Source organism: Macrotis lagotis, chromosome 5, assembly GCF_037893015.1.
Source record: "Macrotis lagotis isolate mMagLag1 chromosome 5, bilby.v1.9.chrom.fasta, whole genome shotgun sequence".
Classification (NCBI taxonomy): Eukaryota; Metazoa; Chordata; class Mammalia; order Peramelemorphia; family Peramelidae; genus Macrotis; species Macrotis lagotis.
Window position 1 is genome coordinate 191,684,263 of NC_133662.1, and position 18,786 is coordinate 191,703,048.

The window sequence follows — 18,786 nt, forward strand, 5'->3', positions numbered from 1 at the left end:
ACCTTCATTGATTTTTCACTTACAGGCAAAAGAAATGCAAACCATTAACAACCATTTGGTAGTGTTCCAAATCCTAAGGAGAAATCCCAGTTATACTAAGGCTTCACTTCCTAGCCATCACACTGGAAAAGGTGACTGGGGAAAACGGTAGGCCTGGGGATGGCTGCGGGATGTAGGGCCTTGTTCAGCACCCTCTGGCCCATACCCTAAGGAGCTCAAACACGAAGAGAAAGCCCACGAACAAAAGCTGCAGTGGCTGACCGATCGGACACGGAGCCGATGCCTTTTAGGACTAGATGGGCGCAAGCGACGGCATTTGGTCAGACGCGTGTGAGGGCCCAGCCGCGGGGAACGCGGCACCTGCTCGGTGCGGTCCCCGGTCCTGCCGGGAGCCCCCGCGGCCAGGCAGGCGCGTCCTCACACGGCTGGCCGGCTCCTGCGGCCCGGGAGGGGGCGGGGGCCGGGCCGGGGCCGGGGCCGGGGCCGGGCCCGGGGGGCCGCTGGCACCCGACAGGCGGCGGGGAGGGGGAGCCGCAGCAGACACAGCGGGCCCACCAGCCGCGAGCCCCTCTCCCGCCCCTGGCAGAATGGTAGCTTCTGGGTCGTTCTCGTCGCCGCGTCCGAGCGGAGCGCAGGACCTTGCGGCGGCGGGAGCTGGGCCCGAGGACGGCGCCTGGGCCGGGCCGGGCCCCGCTGCGGCGGCCGGCTGGGCGGGGGACCAGGCCCGGGCCGGCCCCGGCCCCTCCTGGCGGCCCGCCTCGCTCCCCTGTGCCCCGGAGACCGGCCCCGGGCCCGGCGGCTACAGCTGGCGGCGTTTCCATGGCACCTGCCGCGCGACGCAGGGGGCGGGGCGCCGCGGGCGCCGCGGAGGGGGCGGGGCGGCCCAATGCTGCGCTGCGCAGGCGCCCTCGGTGCGGGTGAAGCTCGGGCCCGGGCGCCGGGCGGGAGGAACAAAGATGGCGGCGGCGCCCGCGGCGGGAGCGGCCTCGGCGGCTGCAGGGCCAGCGGCCGGGCCCGCGGGGGGGGTTCTCTGGGGCAGGAGGGGGTGGCCCTGAGCTGGGGCCCGGGCCCGCCTGGCCCCCTGCCGCCTCGCTGGGGACAGGTACAGGCGGAGGCGCCGCGGGGGGGAGGGGTGGGGCGAAGCTGCCCCCCAGCCCCGGGGGGCCGGGGGGGGGGGGGGGGCGGGGAGGGCGGCCGGAGCCCCGGGGCCGGGGCGTCGGGGGAGGGCGGCGCCGGCCGGGGCCGGGCTGGGGGCCCCGGTGGGAGGCTGCACGCCGGGCCCGGGCCGGGAGGGGGAGGGGGCCGCACGCCGGGCCGGGGGGCGCTGCCCGGGGGGGGGGGCCCCCTCCGGGGGCGGGGCCGCGGGGCCCGGGGCGGGAGCGGGGCCCGGGGGGCCGCCGCCCCGGCTGACCCTCCCCTCTCCCGCCAGGGCCCGCCCCGGGCCTCCGCCATGCCCCAGGCCTCGGAGCACCGCCTGGGCCGGGCCCGAGAACAGCCCGGCCAGCCCCGGGCCGCCAAGCTCCCCGCCGGCTCCCGGGCCCGGAGCAAGGAGCGCCGCAGCCCCGCGCCGCCGCCCCACCCCCTGCTGCGGCCGCTGCCCCCCCGGCCCGGGCCCCCCGAGGACAGGTTCAAGAAGCTGGAGCTGGGCCGGGGCCGGAGCGCGGCGCCGCGGCCCCGGGGCCCCCTGCGCGCCGACCACGGGCTGCCGCTGCCCGGCTCCCCGCCGCCCGCCCTGGCGCTGCCCCTGCCGGCCCGCACCAACCTGGCGCGCTCCAAGTCGGTGAGCAGCGGGGACCTGCGGCCCGTGGGCGCCCTGGGCGGGCACCGGGGCTGCGCCGAGCTGGGGGCCGCGCTGAGCCGCCTGGCGCTGCGGCCCGAGCCCCCCGCGCTGAGGCGCAGCACCTCCCTGCGCCGGCTGGGCGGCTTCGCGGGGCCCCCCACCCTCATCACCATCCAGGCGGAGCCCCCGCCCAGCCACGGCCCCTTCCTCACGGCCGCCCGGCCCCTGGAGGCCCTCCACGCCGACGACAAGATGGTGAGCAGCCCCCCGGGACGCCCCCTGGCTGGGCCCCGGAGGCCCCTCAGCGCCCCCGCCCGTCAGCCCCTGGGGGTCCCTTTAGCCATTTGAGCTTCTCCTCCAAGCCCCTGCGCCCCGCGATCCCCAGGGGCCCCCCATCTCTCGGCTTGTGGCTAATTAATCTCTGGGGCTCACGCGGGGCCAGCCTGGGACAGCTGAGTAAGCTAGTGCCGAGCTCGCTGAAGGAAGCGGAGCCGGAGCCGGGGCAGCCAGGGCATCTGCCACGGGGGCAGCCGGGGGCCACGGGGGCAGGAGGGTGGAGGCAGGGGGCAACTGGGAAGTGATGCCGGTGCTAGGGGAGCTGCCCCGCCAACTGCGGCGGAGACTGGCCGGGCAGAAGGGCCCCGGGCCAGGAGGTGGGGCGGCGATGGCAGAGTCAGTGGTGCACACGGCTGTCCTGGGCATACTTCTCCTGGCCAGCGAGGTAGGGGTGGAGAAGAAGTCAGAGGTCGGAACAGGAGACCCGAGAGCTCCCTGTGGGCTCCAGCTTAGCTGTGTCCTCTTTTCCTAGGCTCACCACACGCTGCTCTTGGGCTCTGGCCATGTTGGCCTCCGGAACCTGGGTAACACGGTGAGTGTTCTCCATCCCAGGCGGCAGGACGAAGGGGAGGAGGGTGGCACAGCTGAGGACTTGAGAGGAGGCGGAGCAGGTACTCACCTTTTCTGGAGGTGGGTCTGACTGGAGGACCTGGGTGTTCGGCAGTGCTTCCTGAACGCCGTCCTACAGTGTCTGAGCAGCACGAGGCCACTTCGGGACTTTTGTCTTCGGAGAGACTTTCGGCAAGAGGTGCCCGGTGGGGGCCGGGCCCAGCAAGAACTTACTGAAGGTAGGGGAACGTACCCTGATTGGATCCCTGCGGTCTCATTATTTTCCTTATTATTGACTTGTTTTAATACATATTTTTAGTTTATATGTGATGAATATAATTAAGTTTTAAAAATTGTGTTCATAACTTACCTCATTTGATTCCTCACGAAATTCCTGTGAGGTCGGTAGAGCAGGTATTATCCCCATTTTACAGATGAGAAAACTGAGGCTCAGAGAGATTAAATGACTTTTCCCAAGATCACCCAATTAGTAAGTGGCTGAACCAGCTTTAGAATAATACAGGTCTTCTCATTCCTAGTCCAGTAGTCCCTTGGCTCATTCCACCCCAAATTCTCCAATCTTTGAAAACTTCTCTTGATACTACTTTTATCAACAAATACACACATACCTACCCTCACCATAACGTCCATTAATCCCCAAAAGACAACTTCTTTCCTCCTGTGCCCCTTTTCCATCTCCCTCCTCAGTGGTTCACCTTTGTCCCTCATCCCATAACAGCCTTTGCAGATGTGCTGGGAGCTCTGTGGCACCCTGACTCCTGTGAAGCTGTGAACCCTACACGTTTCCGCACTGTCTTCCAGAAATATGTCCCTTCCTTCTCCGGATACAGGTGGGGGTCTGGTCTGGTAGGAGGAAGAACTTTCCCTTGGCCAGGTCAATGACGGGTAGGGGTGGGACAGGGCAGGGTATCCCTAAGCAGAGGTGTAGGATAGGAGGATTCTTAAGATGTCACTCATGAAACTGTAGATAATCCTTATCCAGGTGTGGGATGCTGTCTGGGGAAGGGGGACAGGGAGGATAGAGTCTGTGTCCACCAGTCACTGTTTGGCTACAGCCAGCAGGATGCCCAGGAGTTCCTGAAGCTCCTCATGGAACGGCTACATCTAGAGATCAACCGGAGGGGCCGCCGTGCCCCACCCATCTTGGCTGATACCACAGCTCCCTCTCTACCCCGACGAGGGGGTGCCCTCCTTGAAGAGCCTGAGCTGAGGTAAGGGGAGAACCTTCTCTCTTGCCCTGATTCCCATTCCTTCCTTCCTTCCTATTAAGTCTGTATTTTCTGTACGTAAGCTCATTAGTCTTGGGTTTACAGGGTTAGAAGTGATCCTTCCTCAAGCTGGGGAGGAGACGGGAATTCAGAAATGATTTGGGAAGGAGGCTGGGGTGGAATGAATTGGGGAGAAGGTGGGTGTTACAGAAAGGAATTAAGGGGAGAATTGGGAGTTTCCCTGACTGAAGATTTTAGGGAAAGGGAGTAGTCTTAGCATGGTAAAAGGGGAAGAAGGGAAAAAAAAGGTTCCCACACATGAGAAGTGGGGTAGAAGAAATGGAAAACAGAAGAAAAGCCTTCTCTTTCTCTCTCTTTGTGTGTTCATGTCTTTATCTTTGTTTTCATCTTCCTTGACCTATGAGACGTTCCGTAATGCCCTTACCTCCTACAAGGTTAGTGAAGAAGGAAGAAGGGAGAAAAGAGCACAAGGCTCACCTGGGGGGCAGCTAAGAGTGGGGACTGTTCTAGGGAGAGAGAGAGGGTAGCCTGAGGCTGGTACCATCTTCCTGGGGCCTCAGGACTGTTTTTCATGATCTATGACAGTGATGATGAGCGAGCCAATCTAATGTGGAAACGCTATTTGGATCGAGAGGACAGCAAAATAGTGGGTATGAAGATATGGCAAATGGGAGAACATATTAGGGATGAGGTGGAGAAGTGGGGATGGGGGGCTGAAAGGACTAATATATACCAGAGAAATGGGGAAAAGATGGGCAGTATAAAACACTGGGGGAGGGGCAAAGATTAGCATTAGAAGTGGAGTGGGGGGGACTGGTAGAACAGAGCATAAGGGCTAAAATTCATCTTCTTGTATGCTAGACCTGTTCGTTGGCCAGTTGAAAAGTTGCCTCAAGTGCCAGGCCTGTGGGTATCGCTCCACTACCTTTGAGGTTTTTTGTGACCTGTCCCTGCCTATCCCTAAGGTGAGTGTTCAGGAAGATTTTTTTTATTTATTTGTTTGTTTAAGGGAATGGGGTTGAGTTGATTGCCCAAGTTCACATAGCTGGGCAATTATTGTTTGAGGCTGAATTTGAACTCAGGTCCTCCTGACTCCAGGGCTGGTGCTCTATCCATCAAACTACCTAGCTGCCTAGATTTAGGTGATGAGTAGACCAGAAGGTCTGTGACCTAATGGAGTCCATTCCCAGCCTGTTATCTTGGGTTTTGTTTTGTTTTTTCCTTTCTGTCATCTATGGTAATGATGACTAGGCATCTGACTGTCTCTAACCTTATTGCACTTTCAACTATACATCCTTGAAATTTTGCTAAATTTATTACTCTAGATTTGGGAGTAATGGGGGGTTAGCCTCCTGGGGGAAGAGTACCTGATGTGTAGCATCTTGGCCGAGTCCTGGGTTGGAGATGGTCAAATTGAGGTGATGTGGACACTGTTTCCGTTTTTCTTCAGAAAGGGTTTGCTGGGGGGAAGGTATCTCTTCGGGATTGTTTCAGCCTTTTCACCAAGGAGGAAGAATTGGAGTCAGAGAATGCCCCGGTATGTCGAAGTGGAGGAGGGAGACAGGGCCATAAGCTGGAAACCTTATGTTACTGTGCTTAGTGAATGATTGAGAAATGGCTTTCCTAGTTCATGGTGGGGAGGGAGGGCAGGCATCATAAAAGTCCCTCTGTTCAGGTGGGCTTGAGGGACAAGATCATTGGATACCAAGTAAATGGAGGGCACAAAACAATCTGAAAATAAAGGGAGAAGATTTGAATGTTTAGAAATCGTTAACTTCAATTCCCATGCAGGTTTGTGATAGATGTCGGCAGAGAACCCGAAGCACCAAAAAGCTAACTGTGCAGAGATTCCCCCGGATCCTTGTGCTTCGTATCCTGCCCTGGAATGACCTCTCCACTTGTGCCCTCCCCCTCACCCACCACCCGGCTTCTAGTGCTCCTGGAGACACTCTCTCCCTGGACCCTTCCAATACTCTTTGAGGTTGGAGGGCCTGCCCTAAGAGAAGGAGGGTGTGAAGTGTGGGGCTGGTCTTGCTTGGGGTGGGGGCAGTGCATGACCCCCCAGTAGCTGCTTCTCATGGAGAGCCAGTGACTTTAGTCTGCCAACTTCCCACCTGGTTTCCTTTCACTCATCTTCCTTAACTGGTGCTTAGACCTGAATCGGTTTTCTGCTTCTCGAGGCTCTATTAAAAAAAGCTCTGTTGGTGTCGACTTCCCCCTGCAGCGACTGAGCCTAGGGGACTTTGCCAGCGATAAAGCTGGTAAGTGTGCCCGGGTGGTGGAGAGGGAAGCCAGCAGAGGAGGAACGCCTGGGACCCTGGTGCTGGGGCCGCAGCCCGGGGAGGGACTTACATGGCCTTAATTCCACAGGGAGCCCTGTGTACCAGCTGTACGCCCTCTGCAACCACTCGGGCAGCGTCCACTACGGCCACTACACGGCCCTGTGTCGGGGCCAGACTGGTTGGCATGTCTACAACGACTCTCGGTGAGGACGGCCCCCTTTCATTCTCGTCCCACAATGTCCCCAACACCTGTCTGACTCGCAAGGCCGGAACGGGAGCCACTAAGTGGGAAGGAGGGGAAGGGGGTGGGTTTCTGTGGCCGGGACTGTGCCCTCCCCGATCCTGGGGAGCCGGACCCTCGAGCCCCCGGAATCAGCGCCCCCTCCCCTCCCCCTGCAGTGTCTCCCCTGTCAGTGAAAACCAGGTGGCCTCGAGCGAGGGCTACGTGCTGTTCTACCAGCTGATGGCGGAGCCGGCGCGGTGCCTGTGAGACCCTCCGAGTCCCGGGACCTGTGAAGCCCTCTCGATGCCCGTGAACCCCAGGCCTCCCACTTACCTCAGAGACGTCTATTTTTGTGTCTTTTTAATCTGGGAGGGGCTGTCTCCCCTGTATTTTTTTTATTAAAAGAGAAACAGAAACAACCCCCCACCTGGGGGCTTCCCCGCCCCCAGCCCCGTGTACAGAGCCCCCCGACCTCCTGCCCGTGTACAGCCCCCGTCCCGCCGCGGTCTCACTTTTTGTGAATAAATTTAATAGGAAAAAAGAACTCCCAAGTGTCTGTCGGCGGCCCGGAGGGGCGAGCGGGGGCTCCGGGGGTCCTGCAGCCCCGGGGGGGGCGGGGCCTGCGTCCTTCCCCTCCGCCCCGGGGACAAACACGGGCTTGGTTGCCGGGCGCCGGGGCTCCCGCAGGCCCGGCCCGTTGCTAACATCAGCCGCCTGTTTATGGAGCCCGCTCCCCGCGGTCCCGGCCTCGGCGGCCCGAGCTCCGCCGCTACGCGCCCCGCGCCCCGTCCCCCGGGCCCGCCCCGCCCCGGCCCCTGGCTCTCCCGGGGCGCGCCCGGCCACCCAGGGGTTAAAGGCGGCCGCGGGCTGGCCCCGCTCCCTGGGGGGGAGGAGGCCGGTGCCTCGGCCTCTCATTGGCGGAGGTCGCGGAGGGCGTCCTGACTCCCACCAATCCGAGCCCGCCGAAGGGCCGCGCCCCGGAGCGAGCCTCCGGGAGGACGTGACGGCGAGCCGGAAGGGCCTGGCGGGGCGCGCTGGGAGAGGGAGGCCCGGGCCCGCCCTGCTGGGGCCCGCCGCGGCTCGGCTCCTGCGGCCTCCGATAGCGCGGGCGCGGCCCTTATCTGCCCCGGGACCGCGGCTTGGGGGCGGGGCCGCCCCCCCCCCCCCCCCCGGCCCCCCGCGCCGCCCCCGCTCATTCCGTCCCGCAGCTCCTGCCGGTGAGTCTGGGGCTGCGGGCGGCCCGGGGCCGGGGCCGGGGCCGGAGTCGGGATCGGAGCCGGGGTCGGGGCCGGGGGCCGGGGCCGGGACCGGGGCCGGTGTGGGGGCCGGAGTCGGGGTCGGGGCGGGGGCCGGGGCCGGGGCCGGGGCCGGTGTGGGGGCCGGGGCCGGAGTCGGGGCCGGGGCCGGGGGTGGGGCCCGGGGCCGGGGTGGGGGCCGGGGCCGGAGTCGGGGTCGGGGCGGGGGCCGGGGCCGGGGGCCGGGGCCGGGCCGGGGCCGGGGCCGGGGGCCGGGGCCGGGCCGCCCGGGCCGCCCTCAGCCGCCGCCTCTCTCCCTCCCCGCAGGCTCCCGATGGCCCGGACCGTGGCCGTGCTGGGCGGCGGCATCAGCGGCTTGGCCGCCTGCTTCCACCTGAGCCGGGCCCCGCGGCCGCCCAAGGTGAGCGCCCCCCGCCCCCCGCCCCCCGCCCGGCCCCCCGGACCCCTGCCCGGGGCTCCGCTCTGACGCCCCCCGCCTCCCCAGGTGGTCCTGATCGAGGGCAGCCCGCGCCTCGGGGGCTGGATCCGGTCTGTCCGACAGGAGGACGGCGCCGTCTTCGAGCTGGGACCCCGAGGCATCCGCCCGGCCGGAGAGCTGGGGGCCAGGACCCTGCTCATGGTGAGGGGGTTAGCGGGAGCGGGGAGGGGCTTCCGGGCCGATCCCCCCAGACCCCCGGCCCCACGCCCCTCTGACTGCTCGGCCTCTGGGCGGGCCGGGTGTGTTGAGGACAGGTCTCCGAGCTTGGCCTGGACTCTGCCGTGTTACCGGTTCCCGGGAACCATCCTGCTGCTCAAAACCGCTTCCTGTACGTGGGGGGCACCCTGCACCCCCTGCCCACTGGCCTCAGGTAGGCTTCGCCCCTCTACTTCCTTCTGTACCCCTCCCCTGCTCCTGTTTCAAGTAGGTTTTTTTTTAAAGTAAGGCAATGGGGTTAAGTGGCTTGCCCAAGGTCATGCAGCTAGGTCATTATTAAGTGTCTGAGGTTAGATTTGAACTCAGATCCTCCTGACTCCAGGCCGGTGCTCTGTCCACTGCGCCACCTAGCTGTCCCTTAAGGATGCTTCTTTAGCCTCAAATTCCTTGATTTCTCTCCTATCAGCCATCCTGGTGTAGCAAACCCTCCTGCTGCAGAATTAATGAATACTCCGCGGTTCAGAGGGACCCTTCCCAGCTGACCCTTCTTCCTCCTGAACTCTTCCCTCCCTTGAAAAACAGGGGACTCTTCCTTCCGGCCCCACCTTTTACCAAGCCACTGTTCTGGACCGGGCTCCGTGAGCTGATGACTCCAAGGGGCGCGGAAGCTGACGAGACTGTGCACAGCTTTGCAGAGAGGCGTCTGGGACCAGAGGTGACCCTGCTATAGAGCTCTCTAAAATTCTCTTTTCTGCAACTAAACCTGAGGCCAGGTCAGCATCCCTACTGTGTAGCATTCAAGCACCCCAAAGGCACTGGAAACATTTCCCCACTGCACACCTCTCCCATGGAGAACCAAAAAGCCTTAAACTGGAGGTGAACCTTCTTTCCTAGCCCTTCTGTTCGGGAAGGTGCAAAGCCCCACAGAACCAGAGGTCTAATGCCGTTTCCATTCTTGTCTTTTTCTGAAGGTGGCGTCCATCGCCATGGACAGTCTTTGTCGAGGAGTATTTGCAGGAGATAGTAGAGTTCTCAGTGTCCGCTCCTGTTTCCCCAGTCTCTTTCAGGCTGAACAGAGTCATCGATCTATTCTTCTGGGGTTGCTGCTGGGTGCAGGTGAGGAGGTGCAGCCCCAAGGAATGATTGGTGGATTTGGAGCCAGTAGCTGAAGGAGAAGCTGGGGAAAATGGTGACATATGTTCCCTCACTTCTCTAGGGCAGAGCCCCCAGCTAGATTCACCTCTGATCAGTCAGGCCAGAGCTGAGCGATGGAGTCAATGGTCTCTTCGGGGAGGGCTGGAGACACTGCCTGAGACCTTGGGCACCTATCTGATTCATCAAGGAGTCGACATTCTAAAGGGTCAGGCAGTTTGTGGACTCAACTTCCAGGGAGGTCGATGGCAGGTAAAAATGGTTCTAGATATAAATGGTTATAAATATAAAATGTAAACATAAAAATATAAAAATGGTTCTTGGGGCTGACTGGCTATGTCTCTTTCTCATTGGGTCTGTCTCCTTGCTCAGGAGACTTACATGGTAGGGCAGAGAATACTTTTAGTCCCTATTGACCTCAACTTAGATGTATCTCTTTCTTTGGTGTGATCCCTGACCGATAAGCTATGAATAGCTGTTAAACCGCCTGCTTAACTTTGATGTACTCTAGGATGGAAGGGTGCTTGTGAGAACATCAGGTGCTCCAGGTTTCACTGCAAGTTTCAGTAAGAGGCATCCATCCTCTTTGCAATGTGCAGGGATGTCTGTGAACATTAGAATATGCTATTTGTGAGGGAAGATGAACATGTAGGAAGGGTGTTGCCATAGAGTACAGATCTTTCTCTACACCCCCCCCCAAAAAAAAGCTGAGCTACACCTCTGATCTATCTTCTGGTCTCTCTCAGGTATCTCTGGAAGATAGCAACCTGGAGGCTGATCACATCATTAGTGCTGTCCCTGCTGCAGGTAGTGGGGTGAGCGGGTACACCCCCTGGGTGGTAGGGGGCAGTGTTCTCCACACTCTGGGGCGGGATTGAGGAATAAACCTTTTATTATCTTTTCTATCTTTCCAGGGATTGGTGGGTGGGAGCTCTTCCTTAGAGTAAAGGGCCGATGACCATGTGTCTCTCTCCTTCCAGTGCTAAGTGAGCTACTTCCCTCTGAGGCAGCACCTCTGGCCCAGGCCCTAGCCCCTATTCGAGCTGTATCTGTGGCTGTGGTGAATTTGCAGTATCAGGGGGTTCATCTGCCTGTCCAGGTAAGAGGAAACAAGGAGGAACTTTGGAATAAGAAAACATGGTGGGGGGGTGGCTAGGTGGTGCAGTGGATAAAGCACAGGCCCAGGAGTCAGGAGTACCTGGGTTCAAATGCGACCTCAGACACTTAATAATTACCTAACCGAGTGGCCTTGGACAAGCCACTTAACCCCATTGCCTTGAAAAATCTAAAAAAAAACCAAAACCCCAAAACATACAAACAAAAAAAACATGGGCATGTCTGAGATTGCTTCACTGACATCCTTGCCCTTTTCCCAGGGTTTTGGACACCTGGTACCATCTTCTGAAGACCCTGGTGTATTGGGAATCGTATATGATTCTGTTGCCTTCCCTGAACAGGATGGGTGCCATTCCAGCCTTAGAGTGACGGTGAGAAAGTGTTCTTACTGGGGGCTGTCAGGCAATAAAGGGTGTTTGAAGTCAGACTACCTAAGGAAAAGACCTGAATTAGTTCTCCCCTCTGCTACTTACTTGTGGGCAATTCAGTTCAGACTTATGTGATTTTTTTTAAACAACAAAAAACTTAACCTGTCATGAGCCTAACCCAAATGACCATCCCTTCTGTGATTAGAGAACTTAGGTTGTATCATGGGGAGATAGGCAACTCAGTTATTTCTGATGCCCAGGTGATGCTGGGGGGAGCTTGGCTGCAAGCACTGGAGGATGCAGGGCACGAGTTACCTCAGAAGCTATTCCAACAAGAAGCCCAGGAAGCAGTTGCCACACAGTTGGGGCTAAAAGAGCCACCAACTCAAAGCCTGGTCAGCCTACACAAAGTAAGTTAGGGTAGAGGGGTAAAGGGGAGAGGACTAGGAAGCCACCCCTAACCTCTTGATCTTCTCTCCTCAGAGCTGCATTCCACAGTATACTTTAGGCCACTGGCAGAGACTAGGTAAGTTGTAGGGAAAGGGGGAGACATGGTGATAAAGGATAAGGAAAATTCAACTATGACATTTGCCTCTATCTTTTCCAGAGGCAGCTGCCCAATTTCTGGGCAACCATCAACTGCCTCTGAGCCTAGCCGGAGCATCTTATGAAGGTGTTTCAGTCAATGACTGCATCGAGAGTGGGCGTCGGGCTGCTGCTCATGTCTTGAACACTAATTTTGACCACTGACCTTCAGCCTTTTTTCTTTACCCTGCAGGTCAGGGGCTCTTGCCAAGACTTAATAAATTGTTCTAATTGCAAGTGGCTGCTCATTTTTCCCTGTCAGCTTCCAGTGCCTGCCGAAGAGAGGCAGAGGGAACAGGTCTAAAACCTTGGTAGATGAGTTAGAGAAGAGCAAAGGAGAGACATGACAGAGTCCTTTATTAGAAAATATATAAAAATTCTGGGGTTCCCAGACAGACCTGGCGGGGAGAGACACCCCAGAAGAGAATCCCAAAGGGAAGAGATCATGCCCTTCCCACCTGACACATTCCCCCAGGGGCCATAAATAAAATAAATATTCACAGGAGCCCAGGGAGGAGGGTCATCCCTGAGCCCTCTTTTGGGGGTGGGGGTGAGGAGGGAGTAGGAGAACCTAGGGCCCAAACCTACTCCTACTCTAGTGGCAGGGTACTCCCACAGAAGGAGAGTCAGCGTTATGTGGAAGATGTCCATGAATCACAGTCATGTGTCCTTTCTTGGGGGACTCAGAAGGAGGGCCCTCCAGGGCCGCAGGAGCCCAGCTCCAGCACAGCAGAGGTAACCCCCTTAGGCAGCAGTGAAAGGGGACTAGGAGAGGACACATTCCCTCTAGTCTCAAATGAGATGAGGGCTTGTCAGTGGGAACCAGTGTGGTTGGCAGGAGGCAGAGGACCAGGCCGTGCTGGGGGCCGGCGCTGTAGCATTTCGTGACGAAAGGCCTGAGAGGAACCAGGTGGGAATTTGGGACCTGAGGGAGGCCGGGGACCACGGGGATCAACCCCAATGTCTGCAGTAATATTGGTATAAAGTGGACCCAATTCTCGAGCCAGCAAGCGGTATGTCAGTGAGTTCATCCCATCCTGTGTCCATGAACGTTGTGTCCGGATCAAGAGGTCAAACCTGGGGGTCAGAAGTAAAGAGCTGAAACACCTGAAGGATAAAGGGAAATAATGAACAAAGCTGGAACTTCCAACTTCTCCAACCCTCAGTCCTTACCTGTGGGGGTTTTCTTCATTTCCCTTGTCCCCTCGGTGTTTCACCATCTTGTAGTGTCCCACAGAGATGGGTGGTCGAGAGATCTTCATCCCAGCTAGACGAACCCTGGTAGAGAACATGACTTTAGAAGGGTATAGAGCTGCCAACCCATATTGTTCAGTCTTGCCTAGCTATCTGTGGCCCATTTGGGATTTTTTTTTTTTAGGTTTTTGCAAGGCAATAATAGGGTGAAGTGGCTTGCCCAAGGCCACACAGCTAGGTAACTGTTAAGTGTCTGAGGCCGGATTTGAACTCAGGTACTCCCGACTCCAGGACTGGTGCTCTATCCATTAAGCCACCTAGCTGCCCCCCCCCCCCCCATTTGGGAGTTTTCTTGGCAAAGATAATGGAAGGTTTGTCATTTCCTTCTGCAGCTCATTTTACAGATGAGGAAACTGAGGCAAGCAGGGTTAAGTGACTTGCCCAGGGTCACTCAGCTAAGAAGTTTCTGAGGCCTGGTTTGAACTTGGGTCTTCCTGCTTTCTGACCTGGCATTCTCCAGCACATACCTAGCTGCCCTGCCACTTTACATTGGGCTGGGAATAGAGAAACAAGACAACCAGGTATGGGAGAGAAGGAAATACTGACAATAGCTAAGTAGGAAACTACTGAGTATTTTAGATAAATCTATGATCATGGCCAAAAAACTAGCAAAGGGAGTATGTGTTCAGAATGAGTAGGAGGTCAGTAAAAGAAAATGACAATTCCATGAATGCTAAGGCACCCTAAGGGTCTGGCAGGTATTACTGCTCAACCCCTTGCCCTCATTTCTAAAAGGCTCCCAGAAACCAGGAGCTGCTCTTGACTCCTGAAAAAGGCCAGGTGGGAAAAGAAAGGCAAATGCTCAGAACTACAGAACCAGTCACAGGGCCTAAATTTTGGCATGGGTTGGAGCTATGAGGCATATCCTGATTAGTGACCTGCATAAGAGAACTTTTAGAAGTTCAAGGGTGCAGGAAGGGCAACTAGGTAATAAAAGCAGTAATAAAATTCTGTCCTCTGGACTCTAAAGTGTCTGAAGGGCATCAAAGAGAAGAAGAAATGAATCCAGGCAAGGGAGTACATAGTCCATTAATGCTCTCCTACCACATGTGAGCAGGAAACAGATGACAGAAAAAGCTAAAGGTCAACCTAGCAATGTGATTTTTAACAGACAAGACGATATCATTATAAATATAATAGAAACTAAAAACTTTTAAAACAATAAGCCCCTTTAATATGTCCATCTGTAGTTTTCAAAACAGGGCAGACCTGATCCTGCCCATCCCTCCACAAAAAGCAAGAGGGCTAAATTAAATGACCTTAAGAGTCCCTTCCTAGCTCTAGAGGGATGTAGTTCGATTACAGGCACAAAATCAGCCAGAACTGGAAACACAAGGAGCAAAAGAAAGGCAATGAAGAAGCACAATGAGCAAGTCAGGCCCAGAGGGAATGAATGGGGGAAGGGCAAGGAAGGAGAGAAGTGACCTCAAGAGTCCAGGTGAACTAGAAGCAAGTCGGGGGGGGGGTAGGGGAGGGGAGTGATGGTCTTAGGGGGCTAGGACTCAAGAGTACTAGATATTGGGTGTCCAGGGGTCACAGTCAATCTAACCTGGTGGCAATATCGTCATCTTCTCCACCCCAACCCCAATACTCATTGGGGAAGCCATTCATCTTCAAGTACTGATCTGGAGTAAGAGCTGAGACTCCTCCAAAGTACTGGGGGTATGGGAGGCTAGAAGGAAACAGATTCTTATATAGTTCTAAGGTAAAACATCCCTTGCCCAACCAAATCTTGTTTTCTGCTTCCCTCGGCCCCCATCCCAAATCATAGTGCAGGTATCTCTGCTGCTTCTAGACTTCCTTCTTATCCCCAATCATTAAAAAAAAAAACACCAAAACCATACCTATATCCAAACTTGTTCATGGCAACAGCGACATGTCGAGGACCTCCAGGGTCACAGACATATAGATTGTGATCGTTTTCAGGCAGCAAGTCCACATCATGAAGAAATAGGCAATCCCACTCTTCATCACGAAGGGCCTCCCGAACTCCCACATTCAGCAGCTTTGCCCTGTTAAATGTTCCGTTTCCAGCCTGAGAAACAACGGAAGGGCATCATTGGAGGGAGTGAAAACAGAAAACAAAGAAGGCCAATGAAAAGATAAAATTACCCCGAGAAAGATGATAAAAGAAACGGGCCAATAGTGGACACTGAGGAGCACCGTTTTATTCTCCCTTCTGGGAGTTATATCTGATTAAATTTCACTGCCCTCATATGAAATATGAAGCAGCAGTAGGGGTACTATATACAAACTGACTACAATTTGGTAAAAGAAAACAAATACTGGGATGTTTCACCACATTGTGGTATAACCAGTTTTCAGTCATGTCCTACTCTTCCTGATTCCATTTAAGGTTTTCTTGGCAAAGATACTGGAATGGTCATTTCCTTCTTCAGTTCATTTTACAATGAGGTAACTGAGACAAACTGGGTTAAATGACTTGTCAGAGCCCCCAGCCATGAAGGATATGAGGCTGGATTTGAACTCAGGACAGTGAGTCTTTCCTGACTTCAGACCGGGTGCTCTGGGCATTCTGGCGGCCCCTGGCTGGCCAATACTATTAGCCTGACACTGCTTCTCAAATAAGCCCACAAGTAAAAGTAAATGCTAAACAGAAATAAAGCTGGGATGACCTACTGAATATACTGCCTACATCAAGTATGATGGAACATCTGGGAGGGTACCTGATGGATGACATAGATGCCATAGGCAAGCTGCTGACGCTGCAGAAAAGGATGTAGGTGGTAGAGTAGCAGGCGGAGATGGGGCTCCCGAGCCCGATGCGGCACTATGATGGCGGTTCGAGAACGAGGCTCACAGTCCCCTGGATGGTAGCGCCCTCCTAGCTCTACTCGAGGGTTCCTCTCCAGAATTTGTGCCATTGATGGCACGGGGCTGAAGGACACTGACAAAGGACCCACTGTTCGAAGGGGAATAATAATAAGGTCAGAGAAGCTGACAACTCATCTTGCTTTGGGTCTAAAATTCCAGAAAGGTTCTAGAGAATCTTAAAATAGGACAGACATTCATCAAGCCGAGAGTTTGACTCTTAAACTCAGAAGTTCCTTCTAATTTCTGATTTCCTGACTTAACAGGGTTCTTCTCTCTAGCCAAAGGTACAGCTGGTTGTGAGGGCAAATATGGGAGGCAGGAAAGTTACTGAACAAATGCTGAGACCTACAGATTCAGGATTACCTGTGAAGGGAAAACTTTCCAGGGTTGAAAACATGATTAAACCCAAGGCAGGAAAAGGAGCACAATGAATTCCATCAGGACTAAATTTAGCCACCCTCAGACCTCCTATTGGACCTCATCCTTCCAAGACCCAATTCTCCATGCTACTCAATCATTTCTCCCCTACCTGCCCCCCCAACCCCAGTGCTCTTTGGTCTCCTCTGTAAGTTCTCCCCTTTTTAGCTCACCTAGGAGGGGAGAGCGCTCAGGACAGTAGGGCAAAGCCTCTGGACCTGAAGGAGCCCCTGGGGCAGGAGGGGCCCCAGGCAGGCGACTGAGGTTGGTATAGACATCATGGGGTCGAGAATAATCGAAGGTGGGACCTGGATCTCGACCAAACAGAGCACCAAGGCTACGGAAACCACCAAGGGACAGGTACATCATGACAGCCAGCTGGGAGCCCACAAGCAAGGCCAGCGTGCAAGGCCGATCTAGAATCCGCCGAAACATCCTGGAATGTGACTAGAAATGGAGAGAAAGAGATGGAGTCTGAGATAAGAGGGGGGAGGCAGGGGGAGTTAGGGGAAACCAGGTAGGTCAAGGAGAGCGTACAGGAGCAGTGGGATGAGAAGAGGCATTCAGAGTGACAGGCGCGGAGGCTAAGGTGAAAAGGGAAAACTCAGGTAAGGCCAGGCAGAGCCTTCAGCTGTTTCCTGCCCAGGCTCGGCTTCCCCACCACACCCTGCCGACACTTTCTGTCCCTAAGCCCAAACTCGGGAATTCTACCTGTGCCATCCCTACCGGCTGTGGAGGCGCTTCTGGACAGCTGGGGTCACTCCCGCTGCCGGGGAGGAAGGGGCTCACCTGGCTTCAGGCTGCGGCTTCAAGGGCCGTGGGGGGTCCAGGGGGGTCCGGAGGGGCGGCTCTCTGAGGCATCATTGAGGGTTGGGAAGGTGGGAAGGAGGAGAAAATAAAGTTCTCTCCATCTGCGGAGGAAGAGAGGGGCGGGGGCTTGGCTGCCGGCTCCGGGCCGGGCGTTCCGCCCAGTCCCGCCCCGACGGGCACCCCGACCCCACTCCCCCGGCGGGCCGCCGCGGCGGGGGGGGGAGGGCGGCCTCCGGGGCCCCTTGGCTCCTCGGGGTACGGGGGCGAGTGGGGGAGGGGCCGGGCGCCCTCCCCCGCGGGGTGGCCGCTTCTGGGGCGCGGCCGCCCGGGAGGACGGGGCGACCCTCGGGGGGCTCCGGGGGCCGCGCATCCCGGGGGGCCCTGCCCTTCGCCGCCCCTCCGGCTCCAGGGCCGCGTCGCCCTCCGCTCCCCACCTCGGATCCGGACCCCGGCCCCCTTCCTCGGCGCCGCCGATCCCCGATCCCGGGCCTCCTCTCGTGGCCCCCTTCACCGCCCGAAGAGCCGGGGGACAGCCGCCACCGCCATCTTGGAAGAGGGCTGGGGGTGGGGGGCGGAGCCTGCCTTCCGGGGACCTGAGGCCCGGCGGGGCGGGGCCTGGGAGGGCAGAGGTCAGGGGGCGCGGGGCGGCGGGAGCGGCCCCGCCCCGGAAGTCCCGGAGGGGAGCGGAAGCGCGGGAGCTGCGCCGCGGGGAACGTCCGAAGGGCCCTCGCTCCGGAAGCGCCAGCCTCCCTTGACCTTGGCCTTCCCCCGGGGAGGCGGGTGGGGCTTCGCCTCCTTTTACAGTTGAGGCCACGGAAGGAAGCCAGTTCCGGGGCAAGATTAGAGCGAAGCCGGGTTTGAATTTCGGGCTCTCAGGATTCTTGTAAATTGTCGAGGACGCCTAAGAGTTTCTGTTCACGGTGCGGCTATGCATGGCTCCAGATTGGAAATGAAAGCGTCAGCATCATATGCATTATGAATTTCCCTTGAAAAGGTACCCAGGGGTCTGCAGATCTGCACGACCGGCTCGGACGTCACGTAACGAGGGGGAGGAAGGAAGAAGTCTTTCAGATCTTGAGATTGGAGGAGAGTCCAGGAACAAACAAGGGCTAAAGAAGCGCACAGAAGACAGACAAAACGTTGTTTAGATCATATGAGATCTTAACAGTACTTGCACAAAGCCAAGGCAACTAAAAGCCAACTTGATCTGTATTTCCGAGCTGCCCTATTTTATAGAAACACTGAACCCAAGTTATGCAGGAGGCTCCGAATACGTCAAAGAGAAGAACCCCACTCCCTTTGAGCAGACTTAATCTGTTATGTGCACCTTTGGCTGCACTGTGTGTTATGTCCTTGAAGAACAAACCAGCTACAAAATAGGTAGCAGTCAATCTGCACCAGACTAATATCCTTGACGATAATTATATTTTCAGTCTAGCAGTTGCCAAAGGGAAAGAATGACACATTAGTCATCCTACTTTCTCCTGTTTCCCCTCCCTTTCTGCACTCTTCTTCCTTCCATACTACTCCCATTGGGGAGGGGATGGCCCTCCATTCATTCCATGACACTTCTCTTTTTTTCCCCTTCCACTGCCTTCTCTTCTCTCTTTTCTCTTCTCCTCTTTCCTCTCCTCTTCTTTCCGCATTACACTCTTACCATATGAATGCAAATTTTAGTCTCTGAAACCTCTAAAGATATCTTGGGATTTACAGACCTCCAAATCACTCTGGCTCTTCTCTACTGGCCAGCAACAGATCCCAGGCCAAGCTCCATTTGGTCATTGTTTGGGTCCTGATCAACTCTGTGAATGTAAATAGCAATTGTTTCTGTTTTGGCCGGAAACTCTAAAGATTTTCCCTTCCCAAATTGATCCCAGCTCCATGTTAAAAAGACCATTCTTTGCCTCATTTCTTTTTTCCTAGCCTGTGACCTGTTGAT

The 18,786-nt window shown here is 56.7% G+C and overlaps 3 protein-coding genes and 1 long non-coding RNA gene across 9 annotated transcripts; 2 read left to right on the top strand and 2 right to left on the bottom strand.

Annotated features, from left to right (window-relative positions):
- The first annotated feature begins 916 nt into the window (after nt 1–916).
- On the top strand, nt 917–6,983 carry USP21 (ubiquitin specific peptidase 21). Of its 2 annotated transcripts, XM_074188140.1 has the most exons (14): nt 917–1,102; nt 1,430–2,035; nt 2,589–2,648; nt 2,781–2,904; nt 3,405–3,516; nt 3,742–3,897; nt 4,320–4,349; nt 4,501–4,565; nt 4,777–4,880; nt 5,366–5,452; nt 5,707–5,785; nt 6,069–6,176; nt 6,286–6,400; nt 6,597–6,983. In XM_074188140.1, the coding sequence occupies exons 2-14, from the start codon at nt 1,451–1,453 to the stop codon at nt 6,685–6,687; spliced, it is 1,716 nt and encodes a 571-aa protein (XP_074044241.1). In that variant the 5' UTR covers nt 917–1,102; nt 1,430–1,450; the 3' UTR covers nt 6,688–6,983. The 2 variants fall into 2 exon arrangements, with proteins under 2 accessions (XP_074044241.1, XP_074044242.1); XM_074188141.1 differs by lacking the exon at nt 4,320–4,349 and having other exon boundaries at nt 919–1,102; nt 6,597–6,979.
- Nucleotides 1,901–7,287, bottom strand: LOC141488231 (uncharacterized). The gene is made up of 3 exons (XR_012468618.1): nt 6,933–7,287; nt 6,030–6,478; nt 1,901–5,646 (listed from the first exon to the last, which is right to left on the bottom strand). It is a non-coding gene; the product is annotated as an uncharacterized LOC141488231 (long non-coding RNA).
- A 298-nt stretch (nt 7,288–7,585) lies between these two features.
- PPOX (protoporphyrinogen oxidase) lies at nt 7,586–11,768 on the top strand. 3 transcript variants are annotated; one of them, XM_074188142.1, is made up of 13 exons: nt 7,586–7,637; nt 7,983–8,076; nt 8,161–8,295; nt 8,409–8,524; nt 8,893–9,025; nt 9,282–9,426; nt 9,527–9,714; nt 10,209–10,269; nt 10,443–10,561; nt 10,839–10,949; nt 11,207–11,356; nt 11,430–11,472; nt 11,554–11,768. In XM_074188142.1, exons 2-13 carry the CDS (start codon nt 7,990–7,992, stop codon nt 11,694–11,696), a joined length of 1,431 nt encoding a protein of 476 aa, XP_074044243.1. In that variant the 5' UTR covers nt 7,586–7,637; nt 7,983–7,989; the 3' UTR covers nt 11,697–11,768. The 3 variants fall into 3 exon arrangements, with proteins under 3 accessions (XP_074044243.1, XP_074044244.1, XP_074044245.1); XM_074188143.1 differs by lacking the exon at nt 7,983–8,076; XM_074188144.1 differs by lacking the exons at nt 7,586–7,637; nt 7,983–8,076; nt 8,161–8,295; nt 8,409–8,524; nt 8,893–9,025 and adding an exon at nt 9,107–9,186.
- Nucleotides 11,769–11,871: 103 nt separating this feature from the next.
- On the bottom strand, nt 11,872–17,458 carry B4GALT3 (beta-1,4-galactosyltransferase 3). Of its 3 annotated transcripts, XM_074188146.1 has the most exons (8): nt 17,282–17,458; nt 16,827–16,948; nt 16,211–16,484; nt 15,473–15,708; nt 14,630–14,820; nt 14,335–14,457; nt 12,705–12,809; nt 11,872–12,608 (listed from the first exon to the last, which is right to left on the bottom strand). In XM_074188146.1, the coding sequence occupies exons 3-8, from the start codon at nt 16,470–16,472 to the stop codon at nt 12,344–12,346; spliced, it is 1,182 nt and encodes a 393-aa protein (XP_074044247.1). In that variant the 5' UTR covers nt 16,473–16,484; nt 16,827–16,948; nt 17,282–17,458; the 3' UTR covers nt 11,872–12,343. The 3 variants fall into 3 exon arrangements, with proteins under 3 accessions (XP_074044247.1, XP_074044246.1, XP_074044249.1); XM_074188145.1 differs by lacking the exons at nt 16,827–16,948; nt 17,282–17,458 and adding an exon at nt 16,749–16,824; XM_074188148.1 differs by lacking the exons at nt 16,827–16,948; nt 17,282–17,458 and adding an exon at nt 16,764–16,818.
- Between the last annotated feature and the right edge of the window lie 1,328 nt (nt 17,459–18,786).